Below are 22,509 nucleotides of genomic sequence, written 5' to 3'. Positions count from 1 at the left end.
AAGACAAAGAAAAAATATACATGCTTGACTTACCTTGGGATACACGACAGCTCCTCTCTTCGACAAGCAGTGCAAATTCTCTGAGATCTCTCTCAAGCTAGAAAGTAGAGAAGTTAAGTTTGCGATGTGAAGATGAGTGAAGAGAAGCCTTGCATTTATACAGGTTGACCATCCTAGGTCAAGAAGAAATCTCAAGCCCATTCCAACTGGGTATTCAAAAAACTGGCAAGTCAAAAACCTCTTCCGAGCAAGAGCCCAAATCCAAGAAGGAAGCCCAATCCAACAGTCAATCCACATCTCCTACATGCCGCCACACGCCATGCAGAAGATGTGGGGCATTTGTGGGAACCGAATTTTAGCCAAACCCTAAGTCAAATATTTCCTTCCATTTAGGGATTATTTGGCATAATTGGGGGTTATTTGATTTAATTGGCAATTATTTTATTCTTACCCTAATCAGGGATTGCACTTAAATCAAATCCTCAATTACGTCAATCTCTCCAAATTGGGGAAGAATAATTCATTTCCATTTGTGGAATTATTCTTTCGAAACCCTAGCCTCCGAGGCTCCTATAAATACATGACTACACCAAAGCTTGAGGTAATTCTAAACCTCCGTCTAAACTTTTGTCTCAAAATACTGCAGAAATTTTATCCCCAAAACCCTAGCCACCATAACTCTTTCTCCCTCTCACACAAGGCTCCAGCTACCACACACGACTCCGGCCACCCGGTTCATACCGTACATATATTTTCACACCCTTTTAGTTAACTATTGTTTTCCTACAAACACTTGAACTAGCTTAGGCATTGGAGGGCCTTTGAACAACACCCCGGGTGTGGTCCTCTTATTCCGATTTATTTTACAGGGAGAAAGAGACAACGAAGAGGAAGACAGAATCTAGACAAATATTCCCGTGGGATGAAAATTGCTCCCACACTGTATTACAGAAAACATCTGGGAGTCCTTTTCAATAATGGAAAGTTCTAGCTATCTGCTGATCTACATAGATTTCAACTCATATGTAAACATTAATTAATTAATTAAGAATAATGTGACAATATGTATATATAGACGGTCAAAATTAAAGTGATTCTTTACATTCCTTTTCTGTTGGATTTGGAAACCAATAAATCTCAATTGATGGGTTCAGTAACCTATAAAGTCATCGTTTACACTCCCTTAATATGAGCAATGTGAAGGATGTGCTCTACAACCATCAATTGTCTTTGTGTAGCTAGCTATGGCGTGGATTCTCAAGGATCACAAAGGAAATGGAAAGCTTTTAGGCAACATGATTGGGGCATTAGGCAGGATGGAGATGAAGCAGCTAGCATAACAAAAAGACTCCTGTTGACAGAATCTTCTTTTATTTTACTAGTGCCATTCCCTCTGCACAAATCCGTAACTAATGTCTATCTGCAGACGGAAATATATATATGGCTAAGGAACCTGCAACTCACCGCTAATAGGTGAGGCGTGAAGGAATTGAAGGTGAAACTGGAGAGCCCTCACTGCTCTGGGATTCTCCTCCCTGCCATGCATCCTGAACTTGTTCAGCATACTGCAAGTTCCACAGAACATCCTCAATAGAAGGTCTATCTGCTGGATCCTTACACAGACATCTCACACAAATTTCCATCAGCGTCTTCAAGGACTGATCCAAGCATGTCTGCCTAACTAGTGGATCAACCATGCTTCTTCGAGCTGCTTCATCAGCTGTAAGGGCCACTTCTAGCTGCATGGAGTTAATGAATGTATGTAAATTGATTAGGTGTTATAACTTTCCCAAGCCCCCCTAATTCATAATGCAGGGCAGGAACATTTTCTGTTCTTTAAATACACCAAATACCGATTTCTAGGAAAGGGAAAAATAACAATTATTTTCCATAAAAATTTGAATTCTCAGTTGTAATTAGTCCGAAACCAATCTCCTAAGCATAGAGGTTTAGATCTACCAAGAAGACCAAACCAAAACTCTGATGGTATCTTTGCTGTCATCATGAGTTTTTATTTTATTTTAAATATAATTGATGTTAGGAAGATCATATTGACAGTTGATAAGTAACCAAGCAGTTCTTTCTATCCTGAAGGCCTTGTAATGAAGTCTGATTCTAAGTTTAATCAAAGGCCTGGTAAGACCATAGTGTAAGTAACTCAGGGGAAAGAGATCTAGTAGGGAAGGTGATTGATGTGAGGAGACTATGTTGGGGATTTTGAATCTTGATAGGAAGTTCCTGGTTATTCTTATTACCTCAATGGTGGATTGATTTGTTGAAAGTCTGTCTTACAATCCAAATGCTCTGGTTGAAGGGATTGGTTAAGCTAGTGTTCAGCTGCAGTTGAAATTAGCCATGTATTAAGTCTTCCATGAAAGGTCAAATTACATAGTAGGGGTGGTGTCATAAGCTTTGTGAGAACATTATATATATTTCTGTCCAAGGTTCGTATCAATATTGCTGCTAACACCGCTAATATGTTAACTAAATTGGTTCACTAAATGATGTTCAGGTCCATGTCATAGGATAGGGTAAATTTTAAAGTGATAAACGTCTAGAACTGATACAACCATGTCTTTTGTTGATTTCAGTGACAACAGAGTGCTTGAAGAAAATATAACAAAAAGCAGAGTGCTTTTACCTGATCTTCTAAAACTTCCACTTGAGTCTCAGACTTCACTGGTCTGCCTTTGATCATTTCCAGCAATATTACTCCAAAGTTGTGAACATCGGTCCTGTCGTCGTGCTTCATCCTGTCAAGCAACATAGCACAATGGTTATAGTTTACAGGTAACTGCATGCATTAAACGGAATAATCTACATATGATAAGTAGGTGTACTTTAGGTGATAATAACTAGATGTAGCTCAGGACCTCTCCGTGAAGGTGGCAAGAGGTGACAAGGTGTCAACAAGCACAAGGACTAAGATAATCATCAAAAGTAATAAAATTTGTCTGTCATGTACAAGTCATTAACCTCTTGACCTATTATGTTTGCAGATTGCCTACTCGAAGAAGTTTTATTTGGCTTGAAGATCTTCTTTCAAGGGTTTCGCTATTCTAGTATGTTACTTAAGACATTTCAAATTTTCATTGCAAACCTTGAACCGCCACTGGAAGTTAAGGATCCACCTGAAGAAACTCCTTGACCACCCTACAAGGATGAGCAGAGCTGAAAACCAATTCATAATGGTTGCTTCAATAAATCAAATTGACAACCCAATTAACTAAAACTTTCTTCTTACCTGTTCCATACTTTCTTCTAATATAGGAAGGTTGTAACTGCTAATTTTTGCAACAAGATTCTGATCCAGTAAAATGTCTGTTATTTTAAGATTATTTGAATATATACCAGGAATGATCCCTGTGTGCAAAAACTGAATGCCCTTTCCTATGCCTATTGCAGCTGCTATACGTTGTGTCCACGTAAGTGATCGTCTGCGACGTCCCTCTTCCAAATTATAAAAAATAAAAAATAAAAACAAAAAAAGAAGAAGAAGAATATCACATAAATGTATGAATTGAAAGGAAAAGGTTCAGGATGGAGGAAACAAGTGTGGGTTAGTTGTCCCTACAGTGTAGTGCTTTTGGAAAAGAATTTGACAGAAGTGAACCATTGGCTTATGTAGCAAATCAGATAAATCAGTGCCTGAAGTATTGCCTTCAAAAAATTGGTCTGTAAGATATGTAGACTTATTTATATCAATGAAGTATTAAAAGTAGTGCAACTCCTGTATCCTCTATCCTGAGAAACTGAATGAAAGATTGCATTGAATTACCAGAGATCCAGCTTCTTAGTGTGCCATTCGGTACATATTCGAAAACAAGAAATATTCTGCTGACACTAGAATCATCCAAGTAACACTCAAAGCAGTGTCCAAGAGCACTGACCAAGTGGCGATGTCTCAGTTTCATAATTAGCTCTATATGGTGCATGAAATTTTGCGTGCTGTGACTTCCTTTTATTTTTAAGCATCTGATGGCAACAAAAGAACCATCCTTTAACTGGCCTCTGTACATCTGAGATCATGAGGGACGAAAACATGAATTTATGATCTATCGATGCTAATAGAATATCAACAGCATTTTTTTTTTTTTCTATTCAAGAAATCTATAGTTTGTCCAAGTAGTGCACAATGGTAGCACAAGTGCATGTCATCATACATTCAGCTCCATTGAAATACCGGGTCTTAGATCACATGACAATGAAAACAATAAAGAAAAGATGTGCGTAAAAGAAGTTCACCCTTTCAAGCACTGGTATACTATGAAGGAAAGCATGATGTAACTAATCAATGCTTCCTAAAATCAAAATAAGCTATCCTCAGTTGATACAAAAAATTGAACAATAGCACGGTAACGACCAATTATTTAAGCTGGGAAGAATTTCTAGGATGTGATTAATAGTTAATCACACCAAACTGCATTCAAAAGCATCAACAAAAACTCAACAATACCACATACTGCTTCAACAAGAAAGTAACATGTTTATGTTATATACCTGTCCGTGTGAGCCTTCACCCATGAAAGTACATGTATCAAAATTTTGTGTAGCCTCCTCAAGTTCCTCGAATGAAAAGGTTCGATAACCTGGAAGGCCAAGCGCTCCCATCTTCATTGTTTGAGATACATATCCTTTAGGTGAAAGCAAAATATCATATTATTAGACATTTTGAATACATTGGAAGATATTGCCAATCAGCATCCAGGATTTGTGCTTCTTTGCGGCTCACATTAATTAAAGAGTTTTTTTTTTTTTTTTTTGCCATTACAGCCCTTCCAACTTCATCTATAATCATATCTTTGTTTGATATAGCTAAGCTAGAAAGAATCATATGCCTGAGAACAAGTTGCTAATGCTTTAAAATAAAAGATTCATCAAATTTTTGTGTGTGTGTGTGTGTGTGTGTGTGTGTGTGTGAGAGAGAGAGAGAGAGAGAGAGAGAGAGAGAGAGAGAGAGAGATGGAGAGAAAGATGTATGAGAACTCACTCGCATCTGATAGTAACTTTGAGGTATATCCACTTGATGCGTTCTCTGTTATTGATCTTGGTGGAGATTTCTTCATTGTCTTGTTGGTATTCATTCTTCTATGTATGAAGTAAATTAGGCCAACAAGCACAACCCCTCCACAAATCGCTCCAATTAAACCTAAGGCAAGCGCTGCTTTCGAAGCTTGTTTTTGCTTGCTTCTCTCAGGTATTATTCCAACAGCCAATGCTTCATTACGGCAAAATGGAAATGGATGTTGATTTTGATTTCTAGTATCTAAACAATTCCTAGCATACAGAACAACCCTGTCCTTAGAATCTGACAGAAGACATTTAGGTAAGCTTCCGGTCAAAAGATTTGAGGACAAGTCCACAGCTTTAAGTTCAGCATTGCAAGACATATTTTCAAAAAGCATTCCCGTGAATTTGTTTCCTGAAAAATTAAGATAAGTCATTGAAGGTAGAGATAACAGTGATGCTGGAAATGGCCCCACAAACATATTGGAAGAAACGTCTAGCCGTTCTAGCTGATAATAGGAGCTGATTTCAGCAGGGATGGCAGACCTAAATTTGTTCTTGCTCAGTACAAGGGTGACCAACTTTTTTCCAAGTTTGGGAAACTGAGGTCCAAAATCATTATTTTCCAATTCAAGAACTTGAAGGTTTGTTAAACGGCTAAAATCAGGCACTTCCCCATAGAAGTGGTTATGTGAAAGCCCGAGCACTCTAAGATTTTCCAAATCACTCAAGGAAATGGGCAAAGATGAATTGAACAAATTCTTCTTCAAACTCAAAACAGCCAAAACTGGAAGTGAACTCAGCAAATCCGGAAGCGGTCCAGAAAACATGTTATCATCAAGAATAAGCGTCTGGAGGGTTGTTAGAGATGAAAGCTCCAGAGGGATGGCGCCATACAGGAAATTTGAAGTCAGATTAAGTATTTCCAGTGATGACAAGCGTGCGATTTTACCGGGCAAGGGGCCCCATAAGCCAAGAGAAACCAATGTGAGGACTTTCAAGCTCGGAAGTTTAACAAGAGTTGTTATGAAGGAATCAATTGAAAAGTTCCGAGGCAACAAAGGAGCATCCTTTTCACCGATTATATGCAGCTGGGTTATGTTTTCTTCATAGCATACGACAGCCAAAGAAGAATTTGCTTCAAAGTTGCACAAATCTTTGTAGTTATTCCAGCTGTTCAAAACAGTTGGAAAGTTTAAAAATCGTACAATTCTCAAAAGGGTCTGAGCTTGGGAGGATTGATGTTGTTCGGAATGAGTAGCTGACAAGAGAATGATAGCAAGAACCAAAGGCATAGAACACAGAGATACTTTTGCCATAGCAGTCTCAGCAGAATCGGCTGCAGGGGCCAAGCTCATAAGATATAGGCTTTCCAAGGACTACGAGACCCCATTGTTGAAAGTAGCGGCATCCAGCTTCCCAAACCACATACAGAACTCCTGAACTCATATTATGTTGGCATACAAACATATTGAACATGTTACTATGTATAGATATGTATGCACATATATACTCAAAATATAAGAATTTCAGTCAGAACAAGGACACATAAATAACAAAAAAACCCAGAGACAAAAGTAAGTTGACAGTATCAAAGATTTTCTCTCAACAAAATCAGAGGCCATCTCACCTCAATGGATTGAATAAACAAATGAATTTGACTTCAGAGTTCCGATATACCAGTCCAGGAGCTTGAGATAAAATAAAACTCAGATAAATTGATAAAATCTTCTGGATATTTCCTTTTTCTTTTCCTTTCACAAAAAATGAAATGACAGTTGCAGACAATTACAAATCCACAAGCTTCTGCTAAACCCCTGTGACAATAGTTGGTTAAGACTAACTAATCAATTGATGGTGACTTTCAAACCAAGTAAATATTCACAACTGCCCCAAAAGCACAGAAATGAAATCCCCTCAAACGAAAGAAGGGAAAACTTTGAAAGCCCACAAACACAAACCCAACTCAGATTAATAAGCACATTCCTACTCTCATATATCAAACTGCAACAAAATTTAAACCCAACCCGACAAAAAATATTATAAATTTAAACAAATTTTTTAAAAAGAAAACATGCATACCTGCTTCACAAAATCCCAAATTTTTCTTGACCACTCATTCAACAATCAGTTTCCAAGGTGCCCGCAAATCTTACTGGCTGACACATGAGATGGGTTTCTTCTCCAGAAGCCAGCTTTTTCACTGCGCACCACAACAAGACAATCTAGTGACACGGGTTCAAAGAAGCTTGGGATGCAAACCGCAACAGACAGACGTTTTAATTTTCTTCACTATGTTTTTTCCTCTCTCTCTCTGTCTCTCTCTCTCTCTCTGTTTATTTTTTGATCTTCTGGAATATTTTGGAAAGCTAAACTCAAAGGGAAGCCATGGTTATACCGGAACTGATGAAAGCAAAAGAAAAAGAAAGATTCTTGCAGGGAAGAGAAGCTTTATTTCACTGTGAGTGTGAGTGAGAGAAATATGAAATACTAAAATTCAATTTGAAATATGAAACACTAAAATTAAAGGTGGACAATGCAGAGACACACATGACATAGCCACACCACAGGCACAGACTGGAATGTTAGCTTTCGCTTTCCAAGTCTGGTAAGCTTTGGCTTCGATTGTCTTGTCACTTTGTGATGTGGCCATACCATAACTCTTATATAATAGCTATAATTATATGATCTACTTTCATTTAGAAATAATAATAAAATACACACATGAATAACGCCAAATATTAGTTATAATAATTTAGGAACAATTGTGGGCCGTGGTTCAACAAACTCTGACACCGGGAACAGGAAGACAACGGAGGTCAATAAGGAAAAGCATTTTCCAATTTTGTGTTGTTGAGACACAAATAGTCTGGTGGTGACTACTTTATAGATTCAAGACCCACTTATTAAAGTGGCAGAATGAAGCAACAGCCTCACATGGAATTGAGAGCTTTATCATCTCATCTCATTTCATGCAACATAAAGGTGAGAGTTTCCTTGTTGGCCTATCACTCTCACACATATCCTCATCCTCTTTGGCTTTTACTTACATAATTTCAGTTACTTTCCCAGGAATTTTAGAGCTTCAAACCCATCATCATTGACCATTCATTTAATTATGTACTCCAAGATTTTAATGGGTGGTTGTCACATAGATTGGGTTATTGATTAGACATCCATTATTAAATGAAGTTTTTTTTTTTTTTCAAGTAATGGACCTCTAACGTATACTTGACTTTCATTTTGGTCATTCAGGTAATTTGTTCACTTAAGTGGCCTTTCACCTCTTTCACATGTGTCAAATTGGTCTCATTGTCAAATTCCGTTAACTTTAGAGGTAAAATTGTCAATTTGGTCACTAATTACCTCTTAAAACTTACGAAAAGTGTAAAGGTAGGACCAAGTTGATATGAAAGAGAGAGTTTGAGGACCAAAATGGAAATCGAGTGTAAATTCAAGGACTAATTCGCTCAAAAATAAGGACCAAGAATGGCCATCCCAATCTAGTTATGTTCTGTTTTTAATATATAAATGAAAATTAATTATTGAATTTTTATTAGTAGTGCAAATATTAAAAATAAATTGGTCATAGCTGGATTTCCCGAATAATAATTAAAAAATAAAAATAAAAGAAGACTTTCGAGATATTAATTTTACATGGTTCGAAAAAATTAAGGCTTCCCAATATAACAAATTAGAACTCTAACTAGCCTTTAGTACCAGCTTGGCATTGCTTATTTGGGGTGATAAGTGATTTTTAAAAAAAATTTAGAATCACAGCCCGTTTGGTAAACTATGAGAAAATCACTTATTGTTAAAAATTGTTGTGAGAGAAAGCTATAAGGGAAAGCAGCTAATGAGGTGCTTTCATTTTCTGATTATGCAGGAATCAGTTTCAAAGAAGCGCTGGATTTAATGATTATGCGGCAATCATTTTCTGATTATGTGGGAATTAATACCAACAATACTTTTAACAAAAAGTTTACCAAACGCCAAAATGCTTTCTCTCACAGCTGATTTCTCTCACAGCAAATCTGACAGTGATTATTTTCACAGCACAACAATGTCAAACCGGCCCTTAGTCTAGTGATATTTGTCCGAGGTTCTACCTAAGTTCGATTCTCCCTCTCTCAATACCGCTTCTATATATAAAATTTTAAAAAAAAACAAACAACCATAATTTTTTACACTTTTTTTTTTACAATATTTTTATTAATCAGAAATTTCTAAAGCTAATAAAGGAAGATGTATAAAAAGACTACATCAACCAACTTTATCCCCCACTGATATTCACATATATTATGCTTTTGTAGTTCTTATTCACAGAATCACAATTAAAGTAAATTAAGGTTTAGTTTATCCCCCACTGATATTCACTTATATTATGCTTATTTCTTATTATTTTAGTATTACAATCATTTATACCATCATTTTTAGTATAGTGAAAGGTAAAAGAAACTTTGAGCTCAAAGCCCAAATTCAAACTCTCTAAGCCCAAAACCCAGTCTAATATCGATTGGGTTGGACTATAAACCACTCGAAGATAGAAAATGTCCAATGGCCTAAGCCCAACCCATTTGGGCTTCGGCCAATGCAACTCGGCCTATTTTATACGTTATAAACCCCTCATTACAGTCTCTCTGAGTCGGGGATATACACGATTGGTCTTTTGTCTAGAGTTGACGGTAAGTTTTTAAGATGTCAAGGGGGTAAAGCATCTAGTCTTTGATTAGATCATAAGGATTAAGCACAAATAAGTAATAATCGCCTTTTAAGAAACATACATAAAGAAAAAAAATCAATTCAAGGTGACAAGCCACACGCTACATGGCTTAGAAAGCTTGGAAATTTGAGGAAGCAAGCCAAGGAGACATATATTAGAAAGTGCGGTTGTGAAAGAAATAATGAGCATGCACTACATTCTCTTACAAGTTCCCCCACTACGATGGCCGCCTACAAGTTCATATCACACCTGACGTTATCGCCACCACCTCCATCATCAACCATTTATAAATTGATGCTTATGAAAAAATAAAACATTAGTTCTAGGGTTAAATATAAAATAGCTCATGTGTCTTAATAATTTGGCCAATTTAGTCCTTATACCTTATGGTATAAAAATTATAGTTTTTCTCTTTTCGTAAAAGCCAAAAGCAAAATCCTTTATAATATAAATAATATATTAAAGAAATTGGAAATTCTTTTAAAGTAAAGTAAAACTATATAAACAAATAATAGGTAAATAAAGTAAAATAAATTAAAATTATGAAAGTAAGCTTGGTATGGTGAAACACATCAAAGATGATGTCCTAAAGCCTTTATAGCCTCCCTACGTGCAGATACTGGCAGTCTATAGGACTCCAATATACGACCCCCAATACACAGACTCAAGGTCCACTATGAGCACGTTCACAGTCGGATATAGGTCTCCAAGTCATAGAATTGTTGCCCAAAAATAATAATATAAGTAGAGAAAAAGAAAGTATAAAATGTAGAAGAGGAGAGAATCAAATTGTAGTGGTGGAGTGGTGGTTGTGGTAGTATGGTATTGTATTAGTATATCAAATGTTAAGGAGGATTGGCCTTTTATAGGCATCCAAAAACATTTAACCTCCACCACATTAAACTATAAAATTAAGGCATTCAATATAGAAATAAAACCTGAAAATTAAATATTTATAACCCCCCACAATAAACAAAATAAAACAACCAAAATAATTAAATAAATCAAAACGATAAAATTTTTAAAACCTTTAAATTCCAACAATCCCCCACAAGGTTTTCAAAATTTTACCACAACAAAAAATAGTGAAAATATATATTTATATATGGGCGACATAATACTATGCAATAGGTGTAGGTGCCTTATAGGCTTGAACCTTTACTTAGTAATGATAGTCTCCATTTGAGGAACCTTATTATACAAAGTATTGATTCGACACATTTGACCAAACTTCAACATATCACACACATAGCATTGGTTGAGACTTGTATGCAGGGTAGCACTATTTATGGCCATGTACTAATCTTGATTCTCATGAGAGTTACTAGAGAATAGCCCAATTCTCACAGTCGCAGTCTCACGACGTCTCTCACTTAGGTGAGTTCTCCAAGAGTACATGTGACCTGCACCCTGCGGGAGATTGCCCGCCTCGAAACTTATTCAGGGATAAATCCCTTCCTGGCGTCACATAAAATATCATTTTTGCCTTAGGGATGAGCAGAATATCTCGAAGATATCTCTATAATTTTATGAGTGTTATATGAGTCACGTAGTATGGATTGTTTCTACCACATTGAACTTCCTTCATAGGATCGCCAATCACAAAAGTTGAGTTACCCCCCTAGGTGACTCCCTTATGGGCTTAAGCACATCGCCCTCAATATTTTGCATTAGTAGCCTCCTCCACAAGGCATGCATATCATCATTAGCCCTTGCAAGGCATATATAATGTGGGTCATGTTATTTAAAATATTTCCTGCAAAATCTTGCACACAAATGATTAGTGGATTTCATCGCAATATAATTGGAAATTACATATGTAACAACCCGATCCAATGTTTAATCATTTATTTAGTTTATATAAATTAATTGAATTATTTAAATAGGAAATTATAATTTTTCCCTCGGAGATAGGGTCATTTTGATTACTTTTTAACCAGGTAGTATTTTGGGGAATTAAATGGCACCATGATGTAGATCGCGTCGATATGAGTCCGTAGACACATAGTGGGCTCAAATTGGAGTTGTAACGAAGAAGTTATGATCAACAGAAGTGCAGTGGCACAACCATAAATATTTCAAAATTGGTTTTAAAAAATCAGATTTTCTTCTCTCTCTCTCTCTCTCTCTCTCTCTCTCTCTCTCTCTCTCTCTCTCTCTCTCTCTCTCTCTCTCTCTCTCTCTCTCCCTCACGATAACTCTCTCTCTCCTCTATCAACCGCCACAACCCAGCGGCCTTCCGAGGACGATTCCGGCCGTCTCAGGCCACGAAATTGGATCCATTTTTTTTGTCGTCTTTCTCTCCTCTTCACATCCATATAAATTTCCAGCTTTGATTCCTAAGGATTAAACTAGAAAATCAATAGAAATAGAGGCTCAAAACCCGCTGTTTCGAAGCTGTGACTCTCGATAGTTTTTCGGGCCAACTCCGGCCACCCCCAGCCGTGTTATCACACCGAAAACACTCCCCTACCTCCCCTCTATGATTTCTCTCGAAGATCCAACTTGATTTCATTTCGAAACTATTGAATCCAAACCTAGAAATTTATAGGTTTTCTGACAAGAAAACCATTCGTTCGAGGGCTTTAATGACCAAATTAATCTTCGACGCATGTATGAAACTTAATCACCTTGATGTGTTTGATCTGTTGGTATAATTATTGGCCAGCGGTGGCAGCGCATGGCGGTGCATTGGCGGGGTGTCAGAGTTGGGTTTGTAAGCTAGAATATTCCCCATGTCGTCCCAAACACGACGGTATGTTCAGATTTGAATTTGGTTATCATTTGACTATCGATCAGATTTACATATATTAGACGTTATCCTGGTTTGATATGTTCGGACCATTGGATCGAATCCATTTCCAAATATGTTGATCTAGGTACCTCTAGGATCGTGTAGGAATTTGCAGATCATGAATCGGAGACCCAGATGCTCTGATTCAATGACTTAAAGTTTGCGTAAAACGGTGACCGTCCGATCGTGCGATCGCTAGCAATCTGACTGTCCGATTCGGACCAAACTTGGACGACATGTATAATAATAAACCTTGTTGAACCCGTAGAAACTTTCGAATTAGAAATCGGAGGTCTTGGGCCTCGTGGGCTCGGTTGACCAAAAACGAGAAGTTTGACCAACTGTTTACCATGGGCCTTTTGAGACCTTCTCATCTTTTGGGAAGGTACTAGAATGGCTTTGGGACCTTGCCAAGGCTGTGTACACACGTTAAGTTTCTCAGAGTCATAGGTTAGGGTGTATGTTTTGATTGTGGTCTTACTGTACCGGATAGTAATACTGAAGTTATTTGCCAATGATAAATACGTAGGATTTTGAATGGTGGTTAGGTTATGGCATATTGTTGGAAATTTGGACTTGTTTTGATATAGTGATATAGGTTGGAAACTGATTGTCTGGTAACGAGTATTTTGGTTAAGGAGGTTGTGAAAGCGGTCTATCAGTTCGATTTCGGCCTTTACCATGTGACACGAGACTCTCCGTCTATATATCATTATTATTGTTATTATTATTATCATTTTATTTGGATGATTGTTATTATAATTCACTTATGACTTGACAAAAGGGTATGGTGTCAATAAGGATATAATTAAATGTTGATTATATGTTTACACTCAAATATATGTATGTGTGTATGGGTCATAGGTACATTGGATATTGATACGGGTTTTCAAAGGGTTGTCTTGGAAAGTGAATAATAAGGGTTATAAAATCTGGTTTGCTGAATAGTATATTATACGTGATTATGGGAATTTCGAGGATGCTCTTCATCATTAATATTATTATTATTATTATTATCGTTCTATCATTACTATTATTATGTATATGGGTTTCGGTAACCTTTGAATATTTGGATAGTAGATTTTGAGGAGATTATCTTTTATTATATATGCTAGTTTATGAAAGTGGATTTTGGATCTTGGTGATGACACGTCATCTCATGTACCTGGCTACTGATTCTGGAATTGATGGAACTTGGAAAACTGTGCATATTGTTCGGATATGTCAGAACCCGGACACCCTTGACGGGGTGCTACCCTAGACCTTTAGTGGGATAGTCTGCGTTCGTAGGACTTGTCACAGGCATACGAGTATTGAGGATTCTGCTGTGCGTGCGGGTTAGTCAAGTCCCCCGGATGACGGCTCGTCCCTAGCCACATGGTTGTTGAGGATTCCTCCATATGATCTAGTCAAACGATCCTCGGATTAGATTTTCTTCCCCTTATACATGATGATGGTGTGAGGTGTGTATATTAATATATATGTGTGTGTGTGTGTGTGTGTGTGTGTGTGTTGTGGATTTGTTTTCGGTCGAGCAGCTATGAATGTCTGATTTATTAGTTTGGAAGGTGTTGTTCGGCAACGTACACCTTGGATAGGGTATGGTTGCGGAAAAGAACTGATAAAAGGAAAGGAACCAATAAAGTGTTTAGTGGTTTCCTTGTCGATTTTGATGTTGTAATGAATCTAAATTAAATCGTTGGCATTACTTTAAACAATTGAATATTATCTGAATTGTGATTGTTGATTAAAGAACTACTAATGGCTTGATCCCTCACCAAGGGGTATGTAGGCAACCTGGGGTTTTACCTAGGTGCACCCGTGACTTAAACTATTACTGTCGTTGGGCATTTTTATTTGTTTAATTTCCGTTGAACTTCATTTCGGTTGTAAACTGAAGTCTTCCTTTAGATATGCTCTGTTATCGCCCATACTTGGGTTGGATATAAGGCCGGAGGCTTATTATGTGAATTTCTGTTGAGGCCCAAAAAATCCACGATTCGGCCCAATTAAATTCTTGGCCCAATGCGATACCTTACCGAGAAGAAACCCGATTTGGGGAAGCGAAAGTTCGTCATATGCGCTTGCACATATGCCACGCCAAGCAAATAAGCAACACGTCACGCTACAAGCTTAAGTGGGCCGAAGCCACTCAAGATGCCCGATGCTTGCTTGAGTGGGTTGTGGTATGGATGGTAATAAGTTGACATGAGGCCCATTGATGGGCCGAGAAATCCCGGGGTTGCTTAGGGGCCCCGGAACTCAAGCCCATTTCTTAAGCCCAAATATGTAGGTGAGCACAAAGAGAGAAAAATAGCCCATTACTTGAACCAAAATAGCCCATTATTTCAACCAAAATAGTCCATTAACTCAACCAAAATAGCCCAACAATTGATGAAGTTAACCCATTCACTTGATAAACCAACTTATTGTCCTAGAAGGCCCAAGCGACTCAAGAAAATATTTACAAAATCTCCAGCACCTAGCTGAAAACAAAAGCCACGATGAAAGCCAAAATATCCATGTGCGTAAGCTGCTGGGAAGCTCCAGCACATGGGAGGGAACAACTTTCAAGCAAAAAATCCAAAAAACCAAGGGATACTTGAGCAAAACACCCTTCAAACCAGTGTACATGCCCATTTATTTCCCTCATCAGACCTAGCCTTGGAAGATGGGAGAAAAGAAGGAAGAAAGATGGTTGAAAATGGGGATTCTCCACTGAGGCAGCTGCTGGAAAGAGGCCTTGAGCTCCCAAAAATCCATGATTTTGTGCAAATGGGCAGAGGAAATTTCACCAAAATAGGATGATTGAAGGGATGAGGGGAGAAAGGAAGGGAAAGACTTGGTTAAATTAGATAGAAACCATTAGGGTTTCTTGAAAAATGATAACTTCCAGTGCCTATAAAAAGAAGCATTTCCTACCCATCATCAAAACACACATATGGAGAGCAAGCTTTATCTCTCACCTTTGAAACATCTGCAATTTCGAGCTCATCCTTCCATCTCTTCCCATTTTTCCTTTTAGGTAAACTTTTCTAAAGCTTGACAGAGTTTTCGTCAAGTTGTCGGAAACTACCTAGCACCCAACTACTTCATCATTACCTAAAACAACCACATCCAGAGAGCAAGCTTCCTCTCTCACCTGCAAGACCCAGTAAATTCGTGCTCTATTCATTCTTTTTCCCCCAAGAACTCATAACTTTCTCTTCAGTGCTAAACTCATGGCAACTTTGCTGCCATGCTACAAGCCTCTCATGCCAAGCTAAGATTCTACCGGTAAGCATAAAGAATTTATCTGCAAGCAACCATTATTTTTGCTGGTAAAGGTAACCAAGGTGTTTCCTAAGGCATCTCTGTCCTTTCGAAGCATTTTTGGGCTTGATCTTCAAACTCAGGCTCAAGGGGCAATTTTATCTATTTTGCTATTTACGACAGCCCAGGCCCGTAGTAGTTGCCGGAACGAAAAAGGCCATACAATTGCATGTTATTATCTTATGCATTCTGTTGGTTGGTGTTTATAATTGTGTTTCTAACATGTTGAAAATTTTGGGAAATGTCCATTTTTCAATGGAGACTGTCAAAATTTTGGCAGAAAGTCTCGCTTCTCTTTTCCCTAACTTGGAAGAGAGACTATGTCGTTAGTAAGTGGGCCCAGCATCAGTTTGATGTCAAAAATTGCATAGAATTCATCCCAGGTTCCGAGGAATTCGGGGCGGGTCCTCTCAACATACGCATCGATCGATATCCATTGAAGTATAATGTTAATATATCATACATCAAATCTTATGATCAAGAGTACCTCTCAATTCTTTGGTGTCCAAATATGAATTTCTGATGGTCCATGAAACTTTAAGTACACTTGTTGATGCTTATGAGAAACAATATAGCACTTAATTCATTAAATAAAATTAACCATGAATAGGGAGTATTTAAGGATTCTCTTACTCCCTTTATGTGCACTCCAATTGGCCGAAATCATGATCGCATTTCCCAATTGTCATTGTATTTTCTCGATTCTCAATATGACCTTGTAAGACCATAAAAAGTCTCCACCAAAATTCTATGCAAGATCATCATTATTTGCACACATTTTCATATAAAAAAATTAAGATAAATTAGTCTAATAATAAAATTTTATAATATAAAAAAACTTCGCACCGACACAACAAGTTGGCCAAAAAAATACTTATTTAATAATTAGTTGGAGGTTATATCAAGGTCATGAATATAAAGCACCCCCGCATTTAAAATATGTAAAGCAAATCCATTATGTTTCACAATGTTGACCACAAAGATAAAAAATAATAATAATTAATAAAAAAATCTTTAGGACGATAACCTCACAAATTAAGGGAATCATCAACCCCAACTAGTTGAGGAAAGGGTCAAAGTATATTTCATAAGATCAAAATTCAAAATTAAATGCCACTTACAATAATATATAATTTATCATTATGTTTGAGTCTTCTCCATGCACACTTCATGACAATTAATTCAAAATTATGGGTTTAGTGAATAAAATTATGCTATGAGTTTTAATAATGATATATGTTGATGCGAAAAAGTGGTTCAGCACGTATTTCGTCAACTTAGTTAAATTATTCCTTCGGTAGGTGACTGTCTTCGGTAAGTGCTTGTCTTCGGAAGGGAAGGTACCTACAAAAGGGCACGTTCGGTAAATCCTTGGGGTACCGGTGTGGTACCGGCCGAAGGCTCTCCGATACTTAAGTAAGTACGGATTTAGTAAAGTTAACTGACAGATCAATCGATAGCGTACCGTTGGTTCTGATCCCCTCCTTTTGGGGATATGGGTCTCGTTATATAGGCCTTGGGAGGTGTGCACTATGCTCATATTTCCGATGTGGGACTCTGGACATGGATTGTGAGCATGACACGTGTCTGATGGCAAAAGGGCCAAGATAGATGGCTTCGGTAGGGGGAATGCCGAAGGGGTTCTGTGATCAGTATCGATCCTGTCCACATGTTCGGTGGTCATAGGCCGTTTATTTACGGTATAAACAGTAGTCCCCCAAGTTCTCTTCCGAAGGTCCTTCGGGAGGGAATTTAGTTCTCCATGGCGGTTCGGAGGATAACCTGCCGTTCTGTAGGTTCGTCTCGAGGAGATTGGCCTGGGAAGCGAAGGGTCGTTTGAGGCTGAGAGGGTTTAGGGGCAGTATGGCGCTTCGTCTTCCGTGCCTGGCGTGCAGTCTGCGGCGCCATTCGTCAGGTGACGCGTGGCCAGTAAAAGCACACTTGACGGCGCATTGAAGAGCCGTTTAGTATTTCGAGGCGTACCGTTACAGCTCTCCCTCTATAAATAGGAGCTGCTCCGGATGTAAAGCTTACTTTGCAATTGTGAGAGTGAAGTGAGAGCTCTGCGCAGGCGATTTCTGAAGACATTAAACGGTAATCAAGGCGATTTTTTCAGCGATTTTCCGCACTCAAGGCGATTTCCGAAGAGAGTGAACAGCAATCGAATCACCCAATACCACCCAAGGTAAGATACCGTTCGGTACTCCCTAAAATACTCTCTTTTTAATTGGTTGTATGTCTCCTTATGGCGTAGGCTAGCCGATCGTAAAATAGGATTTTCCTTCGGTAGTCTAGTGGCCATAGGTAGCGATGTAGGTATCGGTAGGATAGTGCGGCATGGGCCTTAGTATCCCTTTCTCTGTTTTGTAGATGTCCGATAGCGAGTCGCCATTCGGCAGTGAGCCCAACGCTTTCGACTTGGAGTTGTCCTCGGGCTGGGATACGTCCAGCGAGGCCGTGAGCCTCGGCGCCGAGGGTGGAGAAGACACCGATACCGAGTTATTCGGTGAGGAGGTGAACTCTGTTCCCACCCACGGCATCGGAAAAGGGCTCATGACGGGGCAACCGCAACCCTTGGTCGCGGTGTATAGAGACGGTACCCGCGTCGGCCCGTTGGGGCATCAGCCTGAGGCCTCCACCTCCGGTCGCAGTGAGGGCGTTGCCGGTCCCTCCCGGCCGAGGGTGACTATCGTCCACCGAGGGCCGCCTACTATACCGGTGGGTGTGCCTAGGAAGACGCTGTTCGGGGTCGACTACTTGGAGCCCAACAAGATCACCGAACGCGAATTGGAGAAGATCAAGGCCGAGTTCCTTATTTCGGACACGGAGAGGATGAGGATACCGAGTCCGGTCGAGTCCCTCAGCGACCCAAAGGACGGTGAAGTGACCTTCTTCACCGACGTTCTTCTGCAAGGGGTTCGGTTGCCGTTGCAGCCTGTCGTGCAGAAGATCCTTGCCCAGATCGGGTACGCTCCCGGCTAGTACAACCTTAACTTCTGGGTGGCCCTGATGGGGGTAATTGCTGCGTTCGGGATTGCCGGGGAGGGGGAGCCTTCCTACGAGCAGTTCTCGTACCTATACAGCATTACCAAGTCCAAGAGCGCCGATCACGGCGGCTGGGTTCAGGCGAACTGCCTTAAGGCTTCCGAGCGGGGGCATTTCATCAGCTCGGTGCCGACTTCTCAGAAGTCGTGGAGGAATCGGCGGGTGTTGCTCTCCGGTGATTGGGAATCGCCATCGGGGAGAACCCCTAGCTTCCCGGTTCCCACGACATTCCAGATTGCCGGTAGGTTTTCGATCTACCGATCAGTAGTCTGGCGTTTTCTCACCCTTGGCGTTTTCGATTAATTTTTCTTCGTTTGACAGGCAAACTCAAGCAGCCGAGCCCCAAGCCGAGTGAAATCCGGCAGCTCGACAGAGTGAGGTTGAGAGTACCCGCTACCGAGCGAGTTTATCCACGCTTCCTCTTCACCGGCAACCTCATCAAAGCCGGCCTTGTTAACCCTGCCGAGAGTAAGTGTATCTTTCCTTCAGTAGGTATTTTGTTTGCGTATACTGATATTGCTTACCGACTGATCAAACTCTTTTGACCAGTGACGGATGCAAGGAAGGCCGCCAAGGCGAAGAAAATGAATGAATCCTCCAGGAGGCGCCTGATGATGGGCCTGGAGGGCAAGAAAAAGAAGAAACAGCCCGAGGCAGCTTCCGCTCGGCAGGCGGCAGTGGATCCCGAGGACCAGACTCTCGCCGACCGCCTGCTGGAGCTTGGTGCCGAGCCCGTGCTCAGGCGGGTCGGCGAAGAGGGCTCGGCACCGAGGCGGATGGGTGTCGAAGCCGCTGCCTCCAAAGCTGCCGGTAAGCGACCGGAGACAGTCGATCTCGAGGCCGAGCCGGTCCTCAAGCGCCCTCGCCAGTCTGAGGTCTCGAGGGCTGTCCTTACGGTGGAGGACGAGGACGGTTCTTCCGAGGCCGTCACCATCGCCTGCCCGGCGAAGACGGTCCAGTTCGTCAATCACATGATCCTCGGCTCTCAGATGGAGTTGCCGGAGATCGACGAACTCCCGAAGAAGTTTCTTCGGGAGGAGGTTGGACTCGCCTTCCAACTCCAGGCCTCGGTAAGATTTGTCTTTTCCTTCGTCGTTTTATTTTCGTAAGTGGGGTATGCTTCTGATTCTCTCTATTATTTTTTTTTTTGTGTGCAGGCGTCCATGGATATGTGGCTCTGCGTGAAGCGGGCCATCTCTGCTGCCGAGCGCGCCAAAAAGGCGTACGAGGACGGCAGGGCCAAGGTTGCCGAGGCTGGCAAGGCGCTCCAGGAGCATGCCCACCTGGTGAAGGAGAAAGAGTCTGCCAAACGGCGGGTTCTAGCTTCGGAGGAAAAGGTGGAGGAGATGAAGGGTCTCCTGGAGGCGGCGCTGGCGACGGCGAGGGATGCCGAGGCGGCAAAGGAGGCGGTGCAGGTGGCCTTGGAGGAGTCTGAGCGGGCCAAGGCTGCGGAGATCGAGGCTGCCGTTCGGTCGGCGATCCGGGGGTACCGCGCATCTGAAGAGTTCACTGTCCTTTTGGATAAGGAGGTGGGCTCGGAGATGGCGGACCTGTTGTACCGATTCAAAAGGTACAACCCGGGGCAGAAGCTGAACCTGAACTTCATTGCCGATCCTCCTCCTTTACCGGAAGGGATAACTGAGGAGATGATTGAAGAGTACGAGGGGGAGGACGCCGCCGAAGGCTCCGGACCTACCGAGGCCGCTGCCGGGGATGAAACCTGAGGGCCTGAATTATTTGTAATAACTGTTTTATTATTATTTGTTTATTTGTACATACCGAACACCTTGATGCCGAGGGCATCCTTTATTTAAATGCAGGTTTTTTCTCCACTATTTGAACAATCTGATTTTCTTTCAATTGCCGATCGTTCTATTGCCGAAAGGCCTCGTACAGGATGTATAATGTTAAAGGGATTTCGAAATTGACAAGTTCCGATGGAATCTGTAGGGTTAACAATTTCGAAAAACATTTATCGCCGTAGGCTAATAAGATGCCGTAGAACATGAAATCGTAATTATTGGCTGCTGTGGGCTAGTTGAGTTCTAAAAAGATGTTCTGAAATAATAGTGCCGAAGGCTTTCTATTAATTTTCTGCCGAATGGGCATATACATTTCAATCGGTTTCAACTTCGTCCTGCCGTAGGCGAGGTTACAACTTTGTCCTACCGTAGGCTAAGTTACTTGAAATAGTATTTGAGATGTTCTACGTTCCAAGGATGACCGAGGGTCTTGCCGTTGGAGTCTCTGAGGCGGTAAGTTCCCGATCGAAGGATACCGATGATCTCATAGGGTCCTTCCCAGAAAGGTCCGAGGGTTCCTTCCGTGGCATCCTTAGTTGCTAGGGATACCTCCCGCATGACCCAGTCTCCGATTCGAAATGAGCGGTGTCTGACCCTGGAGTCGTAATACCGAGAGACACGTTGCTTGTAGGCTTCATTCCGAAGGTTGGCATGTGCCTGGTGCTCTTCAAGAAGGTCGAGGCTTAGAGAGAGTGCTTCTTCGTTCGGCTTCGGTGCGAAAGTTTCCGTTCGGTAGGAAGGTTCGCCAATTTCCACGGGCACCACGGCCTCAGAACCGAAAGCCAAGGAAAAAGGGGTCTCTCCAGTGGACGTTCGGTAGGATGTCCGAATGGCCCAAAGTGCTTCGGGAAGCTTTTCTGGCCAGGCTCCCTTGGCTTTGTCCAGCTGCCGTTTCAGTAGCTTCTTGATGATTTTGTTTATTGCTTCCACCTGACCGTTCGACTGGGGATGTGCCAGGTGATGCAAAAAACAAGTTGATTTTCAGCCGGGTGCAAAATTGCCTGAAGAGTTCCGAATCGAACTGCCTGCCGTTGTCGGTAATGATTGCATATGGGATACCGAACCGGTAACAAATGTGAGTCCAGACGAAGTCCTCCACTCTTGCTGCCATTATGGTTGCCAGAGGCTCGGCTTCTACCCATTTGGTGAAGTAGTCAACGGCAACCACCGCGTATTTCACCTGGCCCTTGCCCTGCGGCATTGGACCGATCAGGTCCAGTCTCCATTGTGCGAAAGGCCAAGGACTCACAATCGATGTCAGAGGTTCGGCAGGGATGTGCGGTATGCTGCTGAAACGCTGGCATTTATCACACTTTTTCACCAGCGAGATAGCGTCCTAGTGCATGGTCGGCCAAAAGTACCCCTGCCGAAAGGTTTTGTGGGCGAGTGACCGGGATCCGGAATGGTCGCCGCACACACCATTATGGATCTCCCGAAGGACGTAGTCCTCCTGTTTGCCGTAAGGCATTTGAGATATGGAGTTGTGTAGCCACGTTTGTAAAGAACGTCGTTGATGACGGTGTACCTTGCCGATCGGTACCTAAGCTTTCGGGCCTGGGCTTTGTCTTCTGGAAGGGTGCCGTTGGTCAGGTACGAGTAGATAGGAGACATCCATGTATCCTCGTACCATACGGTAAATGTTTCGGAGGCTACCGTGCTCGGTTGGGCAAGAATTTTCACCGGCACCTTTCTTCCGATTTTATCATTTATTACCGAAGCTAGCCGTGCCAATGCATCGGCGTGGCTGTTTTCACTTCTGGGGATCTGCCTGATCTCATAGGCTCGGAAGTTTTGGAGCAGCTGGTGGGTGGATGAAAGGTAGGCGT

General features: G+C 41.1%; 1 protein-coding gene across 2 annotated transcripts; it reads right to left on the bottom strand.

Moving 5' to 3' along the window:
- LOC18771499 (probable inactive leucine-rich repeat receptor-like protein kinase At3g03770) lies at nt 1,011-7,750 on the bottom strand. Of its 2 annotated transcripts, XM_020568576.1 has the most exons (9): nt 7,090-7,750; nt 6,638-6,824; nt 4,991-6,446; nt 4,501-4,634; nt 3,779-4,019; nt 3,245-3,450; nt 3,101-3,153; nt 2,642-2,753; nt 1,011-1,739 (listed from the first exon to the last, which is right to left on the bottom strand). In XM_020568576.1, the coding sequence occupies exons 3-9, from the start codon at nt 6,363-6,365 to the stop codon at nt 1,467-1,469; spliced, it is 2,394 nt and encodes a 797-aa protein (XP_020424165.1). In that variant the 5' UTR covers nt 6,366-6,446; nt 6,638-6,824; nt 7,090-7,750; the 3' UTR covers nt 1,011-1,466. The 2 variants fall into 2 exon arrangements, with proteins under 2 accessions (XP_020424165.1, XP_020424166.1); XM_020568577.1 differs by lacking the exon at nt 6,638-6,824 and having other exon boundaries at nt 1,113-1,739.

This window comes from Prunus persica, chromosome G7, assembly GCF_000346465.2.
Source record: "Prunus persica cultivar Lovell chromosome G7, Prunus_persica_NCBIv2, whole genome shotgun sequence".
Classification (NCBI taxonomy): domain Eukaryota; kingdom Viridiplantae; phylum Streptophyta; class Magnoliopsida; order Rosales; family Rosaceae; genus Prunus; species Prunus persica.
Note: the sequence above shows the minus strand (reverse complement) of the source record. Positions and strands in the feature narration are given on the sequence as shown.